General features: G+C 60.8%; 1 gene segment (V, D, J or C); it reads left to right on the top strand.

Annotated features, from left to right (window-relative positions):
- Positions 1 to 557: 557 nt before the first annotated feature.
- On the top strand, positions 558 to 13,798 carry LOC103542260 (immunoglobulin heavy constant epsilon-like). The segment is given in 9 exon segments: positions 558 to 622; positions 2,097 to 2,173; positions 9,255 to 9,289; positions 9,591 to 9,936; positions 10,097 to 10,420; positions 10,518 to 10,838; positions 10,911 to 11,240; positions 13,453 to 13,586; positions 13,700 to 13,798. Coding segments are annotated over 9 exon segments (1,716 nt in total).
- The last annotated feature ends 229 nt before the right edge of the window (positions 13,799 to 14,027 follow it).

The following is a 14,027-nucleotide window of genomic DNA, read 5'->3' as shown; positions in this document are numbered from 1 at the left end:
GGTGCCAGGAGGACCAGGGCAGCCGAGTGCAGCCCCGCTCCACGCACTCACACATGGGCAGGCCTGGGCCCAAACGTGGCAGAAGGCTCCCCATGGGGCTTTGCCAGCCCTGCGGTTTCTCTCAGAATCAGGCATCCTTCCAAGGAATCTGGCATTCCCCCTCCACCTCCCACATGGCATCTGTCCCCAGGGCCAAGGGTTGACTGGGACAGAGTAGGACAGTCTGCCCTGGGGAGCAGAAAGGTCAGGCTGGACCCTGGCTCCCTCAGGCCTCACATCCAGGCCGCGCAGGGCCCCGGCTCTGCTCACCGGGTCAGCCCCCGCTCATCCCTCTGGGGTCTCCCGAACGAGCCCATACAACCCTCTGAAGGCACCAAGCCTCACAGAGCCCATCTCTGCACAGCCTCCTTTCACAGAGACCACCCACCCAAGGTGCCCTTGATACCGACCCTGATATCGGTTTCCCCACATTAAACCCAGCATATATGGGGTTAAAACTAAAACTCTCATTCCCTGCTTACTCTCTGGCTTCCTGGCTCCAGAATCCACTATCCTCCATGGAGACAGACACCATCAAGGACAAGTACCTGGACTATCTCCTCCCGCAAAGAGATTCGGGCTGGTGAGAAAGCTGCTGACCAGCAAGGTCATGAGCTCCCTCCTCTCTGCAAGTGTTTCAAGGCCAAAGACAGGCTGGTGGGAAAGCTCCGACCAGCAAGGCCATATGCTCCCCCTCCCCTACCTAAAGCCCCAAATAAAAACCCTTCCTTTTAGCTTTTTGGGGAGTTTGGGATTTCAGCGTTAGCTGCCCTCTCTCCTTGCTCAGCACTGTGCAAAAATAAAATTCCTACTTTCTTCCACCACCCCCGGTGTCAGAGATTGGCTTGCTGCGCAGCAGGTGAGCAAACTCACTTCAGGTTCCATAACACCCGGGGTCCAGAGGACAGGATCCTGATGTCTCTTTCTCCAAAGACTCTGCATGTCCTCTCCCAGGAGCCCACGCTGACCTGCAGGGCTGGCAGTTTCCCCTAGCCTCCCTTGTGTGTGCGCTCAGGCCCTTGGGGAGTTCTGAAGACACACAGGCCTACAGGACACATCAACTTCATGAAGGCAAGGTCTGCACTCAGCCCTCGCTCAGCTCAGGACACGTTGCTGGAGGTCGACCGTGGGCCCACCGCCCCAACAGAGCAGAGTCGGATACAATGCGTGCCTCCAGGAAAGCCACTCCATGGTCCCCACACGCAGCACAGACGTGGCACGGTAGACTCCAGGCTCCAGCGGCTACAGGGTCCTGCAGAGCCACCAGCCAACCTCACAGCCATGTCCAGCCTTCCCACAGGTCCCTGCCAGCCCTCACTGGCCACACCGCCGGGTTGCAGCCCTGATAGGAGGCCCGGCTGCAGGACAGTGACCTGGGAGCAAGTATGTGGCAATGGATGAGGACCCCCGCCAGCGGGGTGCCCAGGGGAGCGGTGGAGGGCCAGGTCTGCCTGTCCCCGAGAGGGCCTATGGCCCTGCACACTTACACCGTGAGCCGCCCCCACTGGGCCAGCCCCCAGCTCGCTCCTCCAGGCAGTAGGACGCAGGAACGAGGGCAGTGCACCATCAGGAAGCCCTGCTGTCACGTCTCAGGCATGTGGCCCACACAGGCCCCGACGGCTCATGCACAAGATGGCCACCACCCTTTCCTCGCAAGGCTGCCTCGGAAGCAGCAGTGGCAGTGCCCGGTGCCCTCTCCCTTCCGGGGGCATCAGGGAGACCACCAGTGTGTGCTAAGAGCACACCTAGTCGACCCATAGCATGGAGGGGGAGAGGCCACAAGCTCGGTAGTAGAGATCAGGGGACGAGGCCACAGAGAGGAGAGCACCTCGTCTACAGCACAGGCGCCTCACCTGAGACCCCACTGTCGCTCAATCGACTTCCCAAGAACAGAGAGAGAAAAGGGAACTTCCAGAGCTGCCGAGGCCCCTGGGGGTTCCCACCCCATTTTTAGCTGAGAGCACTGAGGCAGAGCTCCCCTCCCCCCAGGCCCTATGGTCTGGGCATAAAAATAACAATGGTTTCTAACGATTCACCTCATCTGGGAGTGTATCCAGGGAGCTGGCAGACGGCCACACGGCCAGGATAGGTCACACCAGCCACCGCTACCTGACAGAGGACCCCAGCACGTCAGGTACCCCAGCCTCTGTGGCTGACCCAAGCAGCAGAGAGGGCGGGCTGCCTGGGCCATAGCCGGGGAGAGGATGCCTAGACTGCCCCCCCAGCATGGACAGTGGCTTCGGTCACTGCTGGGCCCTCAGCTGTCCCTTCCCCGCACAGGGAAGCAAGGGACCGCCCAAAAGCACCCTGGAGGACCTCAGACGGGCCAGGGCTGGGGCGAGGCCCAAGGCTGAGGGTTGGAGACCACGCAGACGGTGTGGACGGTGGGCTGGGTGTGGATCTACCTGCAACCAGCCAGGACAGCGACAGCCAGCCCAAGGTCAGGGGAAAAGCAGCAGGGAGCTGTCCCTATGCTGGACCGCAGGGCGGGCCGGCCTGGGCCTACAACCTCTGGCCTGAGCTGGAGTGGCTTGAGCTAGCATGGCTGGCCTGACTAAGGTGGGCCAGGCTGGGCTGGACTGGACCATGCATGGCTTGAGAGAATGGAGTTATGTGGAGGGGGGATGAACTATCCTGGGCTCAGTTGGGCCAGGCTGGTCAATCTGGGCTATCCTCAGCCATGCTGGACTGCGCTGGGCTGAGTAGACTGAGCTCAAGTGAGCTGGGTGGAATGAGACGGGCCAGGCTGGGCTGAGCCGGACAGAGCTGAGCCGGACAGGACTAGACTGATTTGGGCAGGATTGGACTGAGCTGGCTGAACTGGACTGACCCAAACTGGGCCAGGCTTGGCTGGGGTGAGCTGAGTGGATGAATGGGTGACCCCAGCCATCTGTGGGACAGACTTGACCAGGTTGGGCTGTTCTGGCTGCCTGCGGCCAACACGGGGTTGGCTGAGCCAGGCTGTCTCAAGCCAAGGTGATCTGGGCCCAGCTGGGTGGACAAAGCCAGGCCAGGCTGGGCTGAGTGAGTGGACTGAGCGAGGGTGAACTGGGTCAAATGAGAGCCTATCCTCCATGGGGCCGGGGAGACTCAGCTGGGCTGTCCTGCACTGGGCTTATTTGGATGGGCAGGGCGCAGTCAGGTGGTCCAGCTGAGCAGAGCTGAGGTAGTCGGGACTGGAGCATCCTAGATTGGTGCAGCTGGGCCGACCGAAGCAGAAGAAGGCTAACCCGGACGTAGGTGGACTTGCAGACCTGAGCTGGGCTAAGTCAGGAGAGGCTGAGTCCAGCTGAGTAGGGTCAAGGACAGTAAGTGAGGCGGGATGATATGGGCTCTCTTGGGCTACCTGGGTGGGGCGGGGCTGAACTGGGCAGAGCTGGGCTAAATTGGGCTGAGCTGGGCTGAGCAGTGCTGAACTGGGATGGGCTGAACTGGACTGAACCAAATTGGGCTCAGCTGGCCTGAACTGAACTGGGCTGAGCTAGGCTGAATTGGGATGAGATGGGCTAAACTGGCTTGGCTGAACTGGCCTGAGCTGGGCTGAACCGGGAAGAGCTAGGCCGAGCTGGGCAGAACTGAACTGGGCTGAACCAGACTAAGCTGGGATGAGCTGGGCTCAAAGAGCTAAGCGGAACTGGGCTGAGCTGGGCTGAGTTGAGCTGGAGGGAGCTGAGCTGGGCTGGGCTGAGATGGGCTAAGCTGAGATGGGTTGAACTGAACTTAGCTGACCTGAGTTGAACTGGAATGAGCTGGGCTGAGCTGAGCTAATGAATTGAGCTGAGCTAGGCTGAACTGAGCTGAGCTAGGCTAGGCTGAGCTGGGCTGAGTTGAGCTGGGCTGAGCTGAGCTGAGCTGAGCTGAGCTGGGCTGGGCTGAGTTGGGCTAACTGCACTGAGCTGAGCTGGGCTGAGCTGAACTGGGCTGAGTTGAGCTGGAGGGAGCTAACTGAATTGGGCTGGGCTGGGCTGAGCTAACTGAAGTCAGCTGCACTGGGCTGAGCTGGGCTGAGCTGAACTGGGCTGAGTTGGGCTGGAGGGAGCTGAGCTGGGCTGGGCTGAGATGGGCTAAGCTGAGATGGGTTGAACTGAACTTAGCTGACCTGAGTTGAATTGGAATGAGCTGGGCTGAGCTGAGCTAATGAATTGAGCTGAGCTGGGCTGAGCTGAGCTGAACTGGGATGAGCTAGGCTGAGCTGAGCTGGGCTGAGCTAACTGAATTGAGCTGAGCTGGGCTGAGCTAATGAATTGAGCTGAGCTAGGCTGAACTGAGCTGAGCTAGGCTAGGCTGAGCTGAGCTGAGCTGGGCTGGGCTAGGCTCAGCTGAACTGGGCTGAGCTAACTGAAGTGAACTGAGCTGGGCTGGGCTGGGCTGGGCTCAGCTGAGCTGGGCTAACTGCACTGAGCTGAGCTGGGCTGAGCTAACTGAAGTGAGCTGCACTGGGCTGAGCTGAACTGGGCTGAGTTGAGCTGGAGGGAGCTGAGCTGGGCTGGGCTGAGATGGGCTAAGCTGAGATGGGTTGAACTGAACTTAGCTGACCTGAGTTGAATTGGAATGAGCTGGGCTGAGCTGAGCTAATGAATTGAGCTGAGCTGGGCTGAGCTGAGCTGAACTGGGATGAGCTAGGCTGAGCTGAGCTGGGCTGAGCTAACTGAATTGAGCTGAGCTGGGCTGGTCTGAGGTGGGCTCAGCTAACTGAAGTGAACTGAGCTGGGCTGAGCTAACTGAATTGAGCTGAGCTGGGCTGGGCTAGGCTCAGCTGAACTGGGCTGAGCTAACTGAAGTGAACCGAGCTGGGCTGGGCTGGGCTGGGCTCAGCTGAGCTGGGCTGAGCTAACTGAAGTGAACTGAGCTGGGCTGGGCTGGGCTGGGCTCAGCTGAGCTGGGCTGAGCTAACTGAAGTGAGCTGAGCTGGGCTGAGCTGAGCTGGGCTAACTGCACTGAGCTGAGCTGGGCTGAGCTAACTGAATTGGGCTGGGCTGGGCTGAGCTAACTGAAGTGAGCTGAGCTGGGCTAGGCTGAGCTGAGCTGGGCTGAACTGAAGTGGGCTGAACTGGGCTGAGTTGAGCTGGAGGGAGCTGAGCTGGGCCGGGCTGAGATGGGCTAAGCTGAGATGGGTTGAACTGAACTTAGCTGACCTGAGTTGAATTGGAATGAGCTGGGCTGAGCTGAGCTAATGAATTGGGCTGAGCTGGGCTGAGCTGGGCTGAGCTGAGCTGAACTGAAGTGAGCTGAACTGGGCTGAGTTGAGCTGGAGGGAGCTGAGCTGGGCCGGGCTGAGATGGGCTAAGCTGAGATGGTTTGAACTGAACTTAGCTGACCTGAGTTGAACTGGAATGAGCTGGGCTGAGCTGAGCTAATGAATTGAGCTGAGCTAGGCTGAACTGAGCTGAGCTAGGCTAGGCTGAGCTGGGCTGAGCTGAGCTGGGCTGAGCTAGGCTGAGCTGGGCTGAGCTGAGCTGAGCTGAGCTGAGCTGAGCTGGGCTGAGCTGAGCTGAGCTGGGCTGAGCTGGGCTAACTGCACTGAGCTGAGCTGGGCTAACTACACTGAGCTGAGCTGGGCTGAGCTAACTGAATTGGGCTGGGCTGGGCTGAGCTAACTGAAGTCAGCTGCACTGGGCTGAGCTGAACTGGGCTGAGTTGAGCTGGAGGGAGCTGAGCTGGGCTGGGCTGAGATGGGCTAAGCTGAGATGGGTTGAACTGAACTTAGCTGACCTGAGTTGAATTGGAATGAGCTGGGCTGAGCTGAGCTAATGAATTGAGCTGAGCTAGGCTGAACTGAGCTGAGCTAGGCTAGGCTGAGCTGGGCTGAGCTGAGCTGGGCTGAGCTAGGCTGAGCTGGGCTGAGCTGAGCTGAGCTGAGCTGAGCTGAGCTGGGCTGAGCTGAGCTGAGCTGGGCTGAGCTGGGCTAACTGCACTGAGCTGAGCTGGGCTAACTACACTGAGCTGAGCTGGGCTGAGCTAACTGAATTGGGCTGGGCTGGGCTGAGCTAACTGAAGTCAGCTGCACTGGGCTGAGCTGAACTGGGCTGAGTTGAGCTGGAGGGAGCTGAGCTGGGCTGGGCTGAGATGGGCTAAGCTGAGATGGGTTGAACTGAACTTAGCTGACCTGAGTTGAATTGGAATGAGCTGGGCTGAGCTGAGCTAATGAATTGAGCTGAGCTGGGCTGAGCTGAGCTGAACTGGGATGAGCTAGGCTGAGCTGAGCTGGGCTGAGCTAACTGAATTGAGCTGAGCTGGGCTGGCCTGAGGTGGGCTCAGCTAACTGAAGTGAACTGAGCTGGGCTGAGCTAACTGAATTGAGCTGAGCTGGGCTGGGCTAGGCTCAGCTGAGCTGGGCTGAGCTAACTGAAGTGAACCGAGCTGGGCTGGGCTGGGCTAGGCTCAGCTGAGCTGGGCTGAGCTAACTGAAGTGAGCTGAGCTGGGCTAACTGCACTGAGCTGAGCTGGGCTGAGCTAACTGAATTGGGCTGGGCTGGGCTGAGCTAACTGAAGTGAGCTGAGCTGGGCTAGGCTGAGCTGAGCTGGGCTGAACTGAAGTGGGCTGAACTGGGCTGAGTTGAGCTGGAGGGAGCTGAGTTGGGCCGGGCTGAGATGGGCTAAGCTGAGATGGGTTGAACTGAACTTAGCTGACCTGAGTTGAATTGGAATGAGCTGGGCTGAGCTGAGCTAATGAATTGGGCTAGGCTGAGCTGAGCTGGGCTGAACTGAAGTGGGCTGAACTGGGCTGAGTTGAGCTGGAGGGAGCTGAGTTGGGCCGGGCTGAGATGGGCTAAGCTGAGATGGGTTGAACTGAACTTAGCTGACCTGAGTTGAATTGGAATGAGCTGGGCTGAGCTGAGCTAATGAATTGGGCTGAGCTGGGCTGAGCTGGGCTGAGCTGAGCTGAACTGAAGTGAGCTGAACTGGGCTGAGTTGAGCTGGAGGGAGCTGAGCTGGGCCGGGCTGAGATGGGCTAAGCTGAGATGGTTTGAACTGAACTTAGCTGACCTGAGTTGAATTGGAGTGAGCTGGGCTGAGCTGAGCTAATGAATTGGGCTGAGCTGGGCTGAGCTGAGCTGAACTGGGATGAGCTAGGCTGAGCTGAGCTGGGCTGAGCTAACTGAAGTGAGCTGAGCTGGGCTGGCCTGAGGTGGGCTCAGCTAACTGAAGTGAACTGAGCTGGGCTGGGCTGAGCTGAGCTGGGCTGAGCTAACTGAATTGAGCTGAGCTGGGCTGAGCTAACTGAATTGGGCTGGGCTGGGCTGAGCTAACTGAAGTCAGCTGCACTGGGCTGAGCTGAACTGGGCTGAGTTGAGCTGGAGGGAGCTGAGCTGGGCTGGGCTGAGATGGGCTAAGCTGAGATGGGTTGAACTGAACTTAGCTGACCTGAGTTGAATTGGAATGAGCTGGGCTGAGCTGAGCTAATGAATTGAGCTGAGCTGGGCTGAGCTGAGCTGAACTGGGATGAGCTAGGCTGAGCTGAGCTGGGCTGAGCTAACTGAATTGAGCTGAGCTGGGCTGGCCTGAGGTGGGCTCAGCTAACTGAAGTGAACTGAGCTGGGCTGAGCTAACTGAATTGAGCTGAGCTGGGCTGGGCTAGGCTCAGCTGAGCTGGGCTGAGCTAACTGAAGTGAACCGAGCTGGGCTGGGCTGGGCTAGGCTCAGCTGAGCTGGGCTGAGCTAACTGAAGTGAGCTGAGCTGGGCTAACTGCACTGAGCTGAGCTGGGCTGAGCTAACTGAATTGGGCTGGGCTGGGCTGAGCTAACTGAAGTGAGCTGAGCTGGGCTAGGCTGAGCTGAGCTGGGCTGAACTGAAGTGGGCTGAACTGGGCTGAGTTGAGCTGGAGGGAGCTGAGCTGGGCCGGGCTGAGATGGGCTAAGCTGAGATGGGTTGAACTGAACTTAGCTGACCTGAGTTGAATTGGAATGAGCTGGGCTGAGCTGAGCTAATGAATTGGGCTGAGCTGGGCTGAGCTGGGCTGAGCTGAGCTGAACTGAAGTGAGCTGAACTGGGCTGAGTTGAGCTGGAGGGAGCTGAGCTGGGCCGGGCTGAGATGGGCTAAGCTGAGATGGGTTGAACTGAACTTAGCTGACCTGAGTTGAATTGGAATGAGCTGGGCTGAGCTGAGCTAATGAATTGGTCTCAGCTGGGCTGAGCTGAGCTGAACTGGGATGAGCTAGGCTGAGCTGAGCTGGGCTGAGCTAACTGAATTGAGCTGAGCTGGGCTGGCCTGAGGTGGGCTCAGCTAACTGAAGTGAACTGAGCTGGGCTGGGCTGAGCTGAGCTGGGCTGAGCTAACTGAATTGAGCTGAGCTGGGCTAGGCTCAGCTGAACTGGGCTGAGCTGGGCTGGGATGAGCTGAACTGGGCTTAGCCTGGCAGCTGAGCTAGGCAGGGCTGCACTAGGCAGGACTCAACTGGTTCAAGCAGGGTATTCCACTTATCAGAGGCCCGCTTGGCTTAACTCCATCAAGCTAAATTGAACTAAACTGACAGGTGGACCATCCTTGGCTGGCAGGCTGAGATGAGCTAAGCTAAAATGAATTTGGTTGCATTGTATGGACAGAGCTAAGATGAGTTGGGTGGCTTGAAATGGGGTATTCTGGGCTGACCTGGACCAGGGTGGGCTGTCTGGCACTGAGCAGGCCTGGAATAGGCAGAGCTGGTTAGACTGGGCTGGGCTGGACTTGTGGAACCAGTTGGTCTCGCTGGTCTCAGCCATCCTGACACAAGGCCATCTGGACTCTGCTCAGCTGGACCGGATGGGCAGAGTGGGGCAGGATGGACAGAACTGAGCTGGGAAGCAGGACCAGGTGGCGTCTGGGGCTCCGAGGCCAGGGGACGTGCAGGCGGGTATGCAGACCAGAGTCGCCTGTAGGGCAGGGCCTGAGATGGGCTCTGTGGGGTCTGCATCCTCCATCTGTGGGGCCTGTGTGAGGCTCCCCTGGAGGTCAGCGGGGAGGGTAGAGAACCAGGGACGCCCGGCTGGTCAGGTGACGGGTGAGGTGAACGGGACTGAGGAGCTGAGCCACAGCCACAGGGAGCAGGAGCCCCATGGGCAGCAGGTGGACCCACCCACAGCAAGGTCCACAAGGGCTGTGGGGTGGGAGAGGGGACACACTAGTGATCCTGGGGGGTAGGGACCTCTGGATCCCCAGGGTCTAATGAGGTCTGTGGTTGGGGGCAAAAGTGACAGTTTGACCATCCCTGGGGGTCTCAGGGTCCCTGCTCCCCAGTGGAGGTCTATGAGTGGGGGCAGAGGGGCCATCTGGTGAGTCCTATGGGGGGCTCTCTGTGTCCCCAGGCCCCACTGGGGGGCTATGGGCTCTGAGCATCAGCCTCAGGGAACAGGCTGGCACCTCTACCCCTCAAGAACCCCACATTCCAGCCACTCAGGGCCGAGGATGGGGAGTCCTGGCTGAAGGGAGTGACAGCAGCTGCTCCTGGTGGGAGAGGGGTTTGTCTGAGGGCATCTATGCTGGCATCAGGGGATGAGGAAAGAGCCCAAAATGAGCTGTCTGTCCCCTGAGGCTGAAGCAGGGGCCCCAGGGCCCCAAAAGCAATTGGCCTAGCACGTGACGAGCAACGGTCCCAAGGCCAGTACTGACCCCGGCTCTATCCTCACAGTCTCCAAGCAAGCCCCATTAATCTTGCCCTTGGCTGCCTGCTGCAAAGACACCAAGACTACTAACATCACACTGGGCTGCCTGGTCAAGGGCTACTTCCCGGAGCCAGTGACCGTGACCTGGGATGCAGGGTCCCTTAACCGGAGCACCATAACCTTCCCTGCCGTCTTTGACCAAACCTCTGGCCTCTACACCACCATCAGCAGGGTGGTCGCCTCGGGGAAGTGGGCCAAGCAGAAGTTCACCTGCAACGTGGTGCACTCCCAGGAGACCTTCAACAAGACCTTCAACGGTGAGCCAGGACGGCCCCGCCCGCCCTCCAGGGGGTGCCGTCAGAGGAGGAAGGGGGGGCTGGCCAGGAGGGCATCACCACTGCCGGTGACAGCCTGGGCTGGGACGTGGCGGCCTGGGCTCAGGGAGGCCAACACTGCGCCCACCCCCACCGCCCCCAGCATGCATCGTGACCTTCACCCCACCCACCGTGAAGCTCTTCCACTCCTCCTGCGACCCCGGCGGCGACTCCCATACCACCATCCAGCTCCTGTGCCTCATCTCCGACTACACCCCTGGCGACATCGACATCGTTTGGCTGATAGACGGGCAGAAGGTCGACGAGCAGTTCCCTCAACACGGCCTCGTGAAGCAGGAGGGCAAGCTGGCCTCCACACACAGCGAGCTCAACATCACCCAGGGCCAGTGGGCGTCCGAAAACACCTACACCTGCCAGGTCACTTACAAAGACATGATCTTTAAGGACCAGGCCCGCAAGTGCACAGGTACAGCCCCCGCTCCCCCAAACATAGACACCCGACACTCAGGGCTCAGAAAGGAGGGCAGGACACAGCCTCACACAGCCCTCTTCCCAAACCACAGAGTCTGACCCCCGCGGTGTGAGCGTCTACCTGAGCCCGCCCAGCCCCCTCGACCTGTACGTCTCTAAATCGCCCAAGATCACCTGCCTGGTGGTGGACCTGGCCAACGTGCAGGGCTTAAGCCTGAACTGGTCCCGGGAGAGCGGGGAGCCCCTGCAGAAGCACACACTGGCCACCAGCGAACAATTTAACAAGACATTCTCGGTCACGTCCACCCTGCCTGTGGACACCACCGACTGGATCGAGGGCGAGACTTACAAGTGCACCGTGTCCCACCCAGACCTGCCCAGGGAAGTCGTGCGCTCCATCGCCAAGGCCCCTGGTGAGCCACGGGCCGAAGGGAGGTGGGCGGGCCCCCCGGTGGAGACTGGGCTGACCCCATGCTTGTCCGTAGGCAAGCGTTTGTCCCCCGAGGTCTACGTGTTCCTGCCGCCTGAGGAGGACCAGAGCTCCAAGGACAAGGTCACCCTCACCTGCCTGATCCAGAACTTCTTCCCCGCGGACATCTCCGTACAGTGGCTGCGTAACAATGTCCTAATCCAGACAGACCAGCAAGCCACCACACGGCCCCAAAAGGCCAATGGCCCCGACCCCGCCTTCTTCGTCTTCAGCCGCCTAGAGGTCAGCCGGGCGGAATGGGAGCAGAAGAACAAATTTGCCTGCAAGGTGGTCCACGAGGCGCTGTCCCAAAGGACCCTCCAGAAAGAGGTGTCCAAAGACCCTGGTAAATGATGCCCTCTGCCCGCCGCCTGCCCACCCTCCCAGGGCTCCCTCCTGCTGGGGTGGAGGTGGGGGCCAGCCAGACCTGCTCCGGTCATTGTCGTTGTCAATAAACACTCCGGTGCCTGCTCAGAGCCCTGGGCGCGCCTGTTCTTGGAGGTGCGCGGAGCTGCGGGCGGGGGTGTCGGTGCAGAGGAGGGGTCTCCCAGGAGACGGGGCAGGAGAGGTGGGGCAGCTCCATCCACAGTCGCCATCGTGCCAGTGGGCCCTCCCCACAACCCCACGATGCATCCCATCCACTCAAAGGAGCCCTAACAGCCAGAGGGTGGTCCCAGCGGAGGGACCAGGAGACCCCAGCCCACAGCCCCTTCCTCTCCTGCAGGCCCCGGAGGCCTCAGCCTCCACCCCCAGCCTCCTGCTGGCCCCCCTGGACACAGACAAGCCCCAAGTCACCAGGTCCAGCTGCACACACAGGCTCTTTGGGTGGAGAAATGGGCAGAGTCAGACCCCCACAGGTCTGGACACCCAGGGGCCCCAGACAGCCGCACCACTGTTGGCCCCACCTGCCATCACCTACCGAGCACATGGGCCAGGATAGGCCCCCAACCCACACAGGGGCCAGCACTGAGCCCCTGGCACACCCCTACCCTCTGACCCCTGCTCACATGGTCGTACCAGGCCGCGGTTGGCACCCAGTGCCCCTCTCTTGCTTCCCGGTCTCACTTCACCCCAAACTGGTCCTGGTGAAGGGCCTGGCCCTCACACACATGCTCCCGTGAGCCTCACACATAGTCACACCCACTCATGCCAGCGCTCACACGCTCAGACTGCACCAGCCCCACACCCACACCAAGTCACAGAGCGACTCCCACAGCACCCTGTGCCACCAACAACGGGCACCCACACAGGCAGATGTGCCTTGAACACACTCTTGTATAGCCTCCCACGGCCTGCTCTCCCGCCCAGGCCACTCCCAAGCCCTTCCTCCGCTGGGTCACACCCGGGCCACTGGATCCAAGACAGACATGGAGGGGCCTCGCACCCCAGCTGGGAGCCTGGCGGGCCCCACGGCTTCCTCCTGTGGCCCCAGCCTCCCCAGTTCAACCCTTCCCTGCCAACTGCACCCCATGGACAGACAGACAGACACAGACACAGACACACAGACACACACACTGATGCACACAGACACACACAGATGGACACACACACACACACCCCCCAGGGTATGGGCTCCATCCCGCTCTTGCTCTAAACCTCAGCACAGAGCAGGCTGCTGGCCCCACCCCACCCCTACTCAAGCACCTCCATGTGCACATCTTGACACCCCCAGACCCCACACTCCATCCTGCACACACTCTCCCTAGCACAGGAGCACCCCCTGCATCTGCACGAAAAGCAGTAAAGGCCCAGCCCACACTCTGAAGACACAAGCCCAGAGGAACCGGGCTCACGCGCTCCATGGGGTCCCGCGCCGCACACACAGGCACAGGCTCACTCCTGAGAGCGGGCCCACCTGCGCCCAGCCCCAGGGCAGGAGGAGCGGGAGGCTGCGGACCAGTGGCAGAGCCAGCGTAGGGCCAGTGGGAAGCTCTGGGCTCCTTCGGGCCTGGGCAAGGTCCAGGCAGCCAGGCCAGCCCCTCAGACACCTGCTGCGATGATGCGATGATCCGGGGTCCTGTGAGGGGGCTGCAGAGCTCAGACCCCTCCTGAGGGTTCCGGGCGGGGCAGCCATCCGAGTACAGCTTGGAGGGGTCCCCTGGCTGGGGAGGGTGGAGCTGAGCCAAGATGGGGCCAGAGGGCATTGCGGGGGTTGGGGGGGGAGCAGAGCCTGAGCTGAGGTCAGGGGCCTGCAGGGCTGAGTGGGGGTGACCAGCAGTCAGGGGAGAAGCTGTGAGAAGTAAAGGGAGAGAAAATAGGGGTCACCTTGGGGGCAGGGTCAGGAGAGGGCCGAGGACGGGCCACTCCCACACAACCACCGGCTGATGCGGGGCCTTCAGACCCCCAGCCCTCCAGGACTGGCGGCTCTGAGCAGCCACAGAGGAGGCTGCACGGGGAGCTCTGCCACTCCAGCCATCAGCGGGGGCTGGCCGAGACCAGGGCATCAGGAGCCGGGTGCATGTGGGGCCCTGATACCCTCCACTCCCCGAGCGCAGCCAGGCCTGCCCCCACTCCCGCCACACACTGAGGCCGGGAAGGCTGACTGCCGGTGCCCACAGAGCTGGACCTGCAGGACCTGTGCGCGGAGGGCGCTGAGAGCGAGGAGCTGGAAGGGCCGTGGACCAGTCTCTTTGTCTTCATCGCGCTCTTCCTGCTCAGCGTCAGCTACAGCGCCACCGTCACCCTCTTCAAGGTGGGAGCACAGACCGGGCCTCCAGGGCTGGGCGGAGGGGTGGGAGAGGCCCAGAGAGAGGGAGATCCGCGAGTCCTGGGGCCAGAGCCGCCCTCACAGGCACCTCCTCCCAGGTGAAGTGGATCTTTGCCGCCATCCTGCAGGAGAAGCCCCAGAACGTCCACGACTACAGGAACGTCATGCAGCCGGCATCCTAGGCCTGGAGACAGCCACGAGGCCTTGCCTCCTCCCTCCCAGAGTCTGAGCATCCCTGAGGCTGTCTGCTCTGCCCTGGGTGGGAGGAGCGGAGCAGACAACCCCCCAAAGGGGCCAAAGTCAGGGACCCAATGACCAGCACACAGGAATCCAGAAGGTTCCAGCTCAGCCCAAGGTCCAAGGCACCCATAGGACCCACCAGCCACAGCCCCGATCCCCACCCCACTTTGAGACAAGCCCCAGAAT

This window comes from Equus przewalskii, chromosome 25 (genome assembly GCF_037783145.1).
Source record: "Equus przewalskii isolate Varuska chromosome 25, EquPr2, whole genome shotgun sequence".
NCBI classification, from domain to species: domain Eukaryota; kingdom Metazoa; phylum Chordata; class Mammalia; order Perissodactyla; family Equidae; genus Equus; species Equus przewalskii.
The sequence above is the reverse complement of the archived record's forward strand: the minus strand, read 5'-3'. Positions and strand labels throughout refer to the sequence as shown.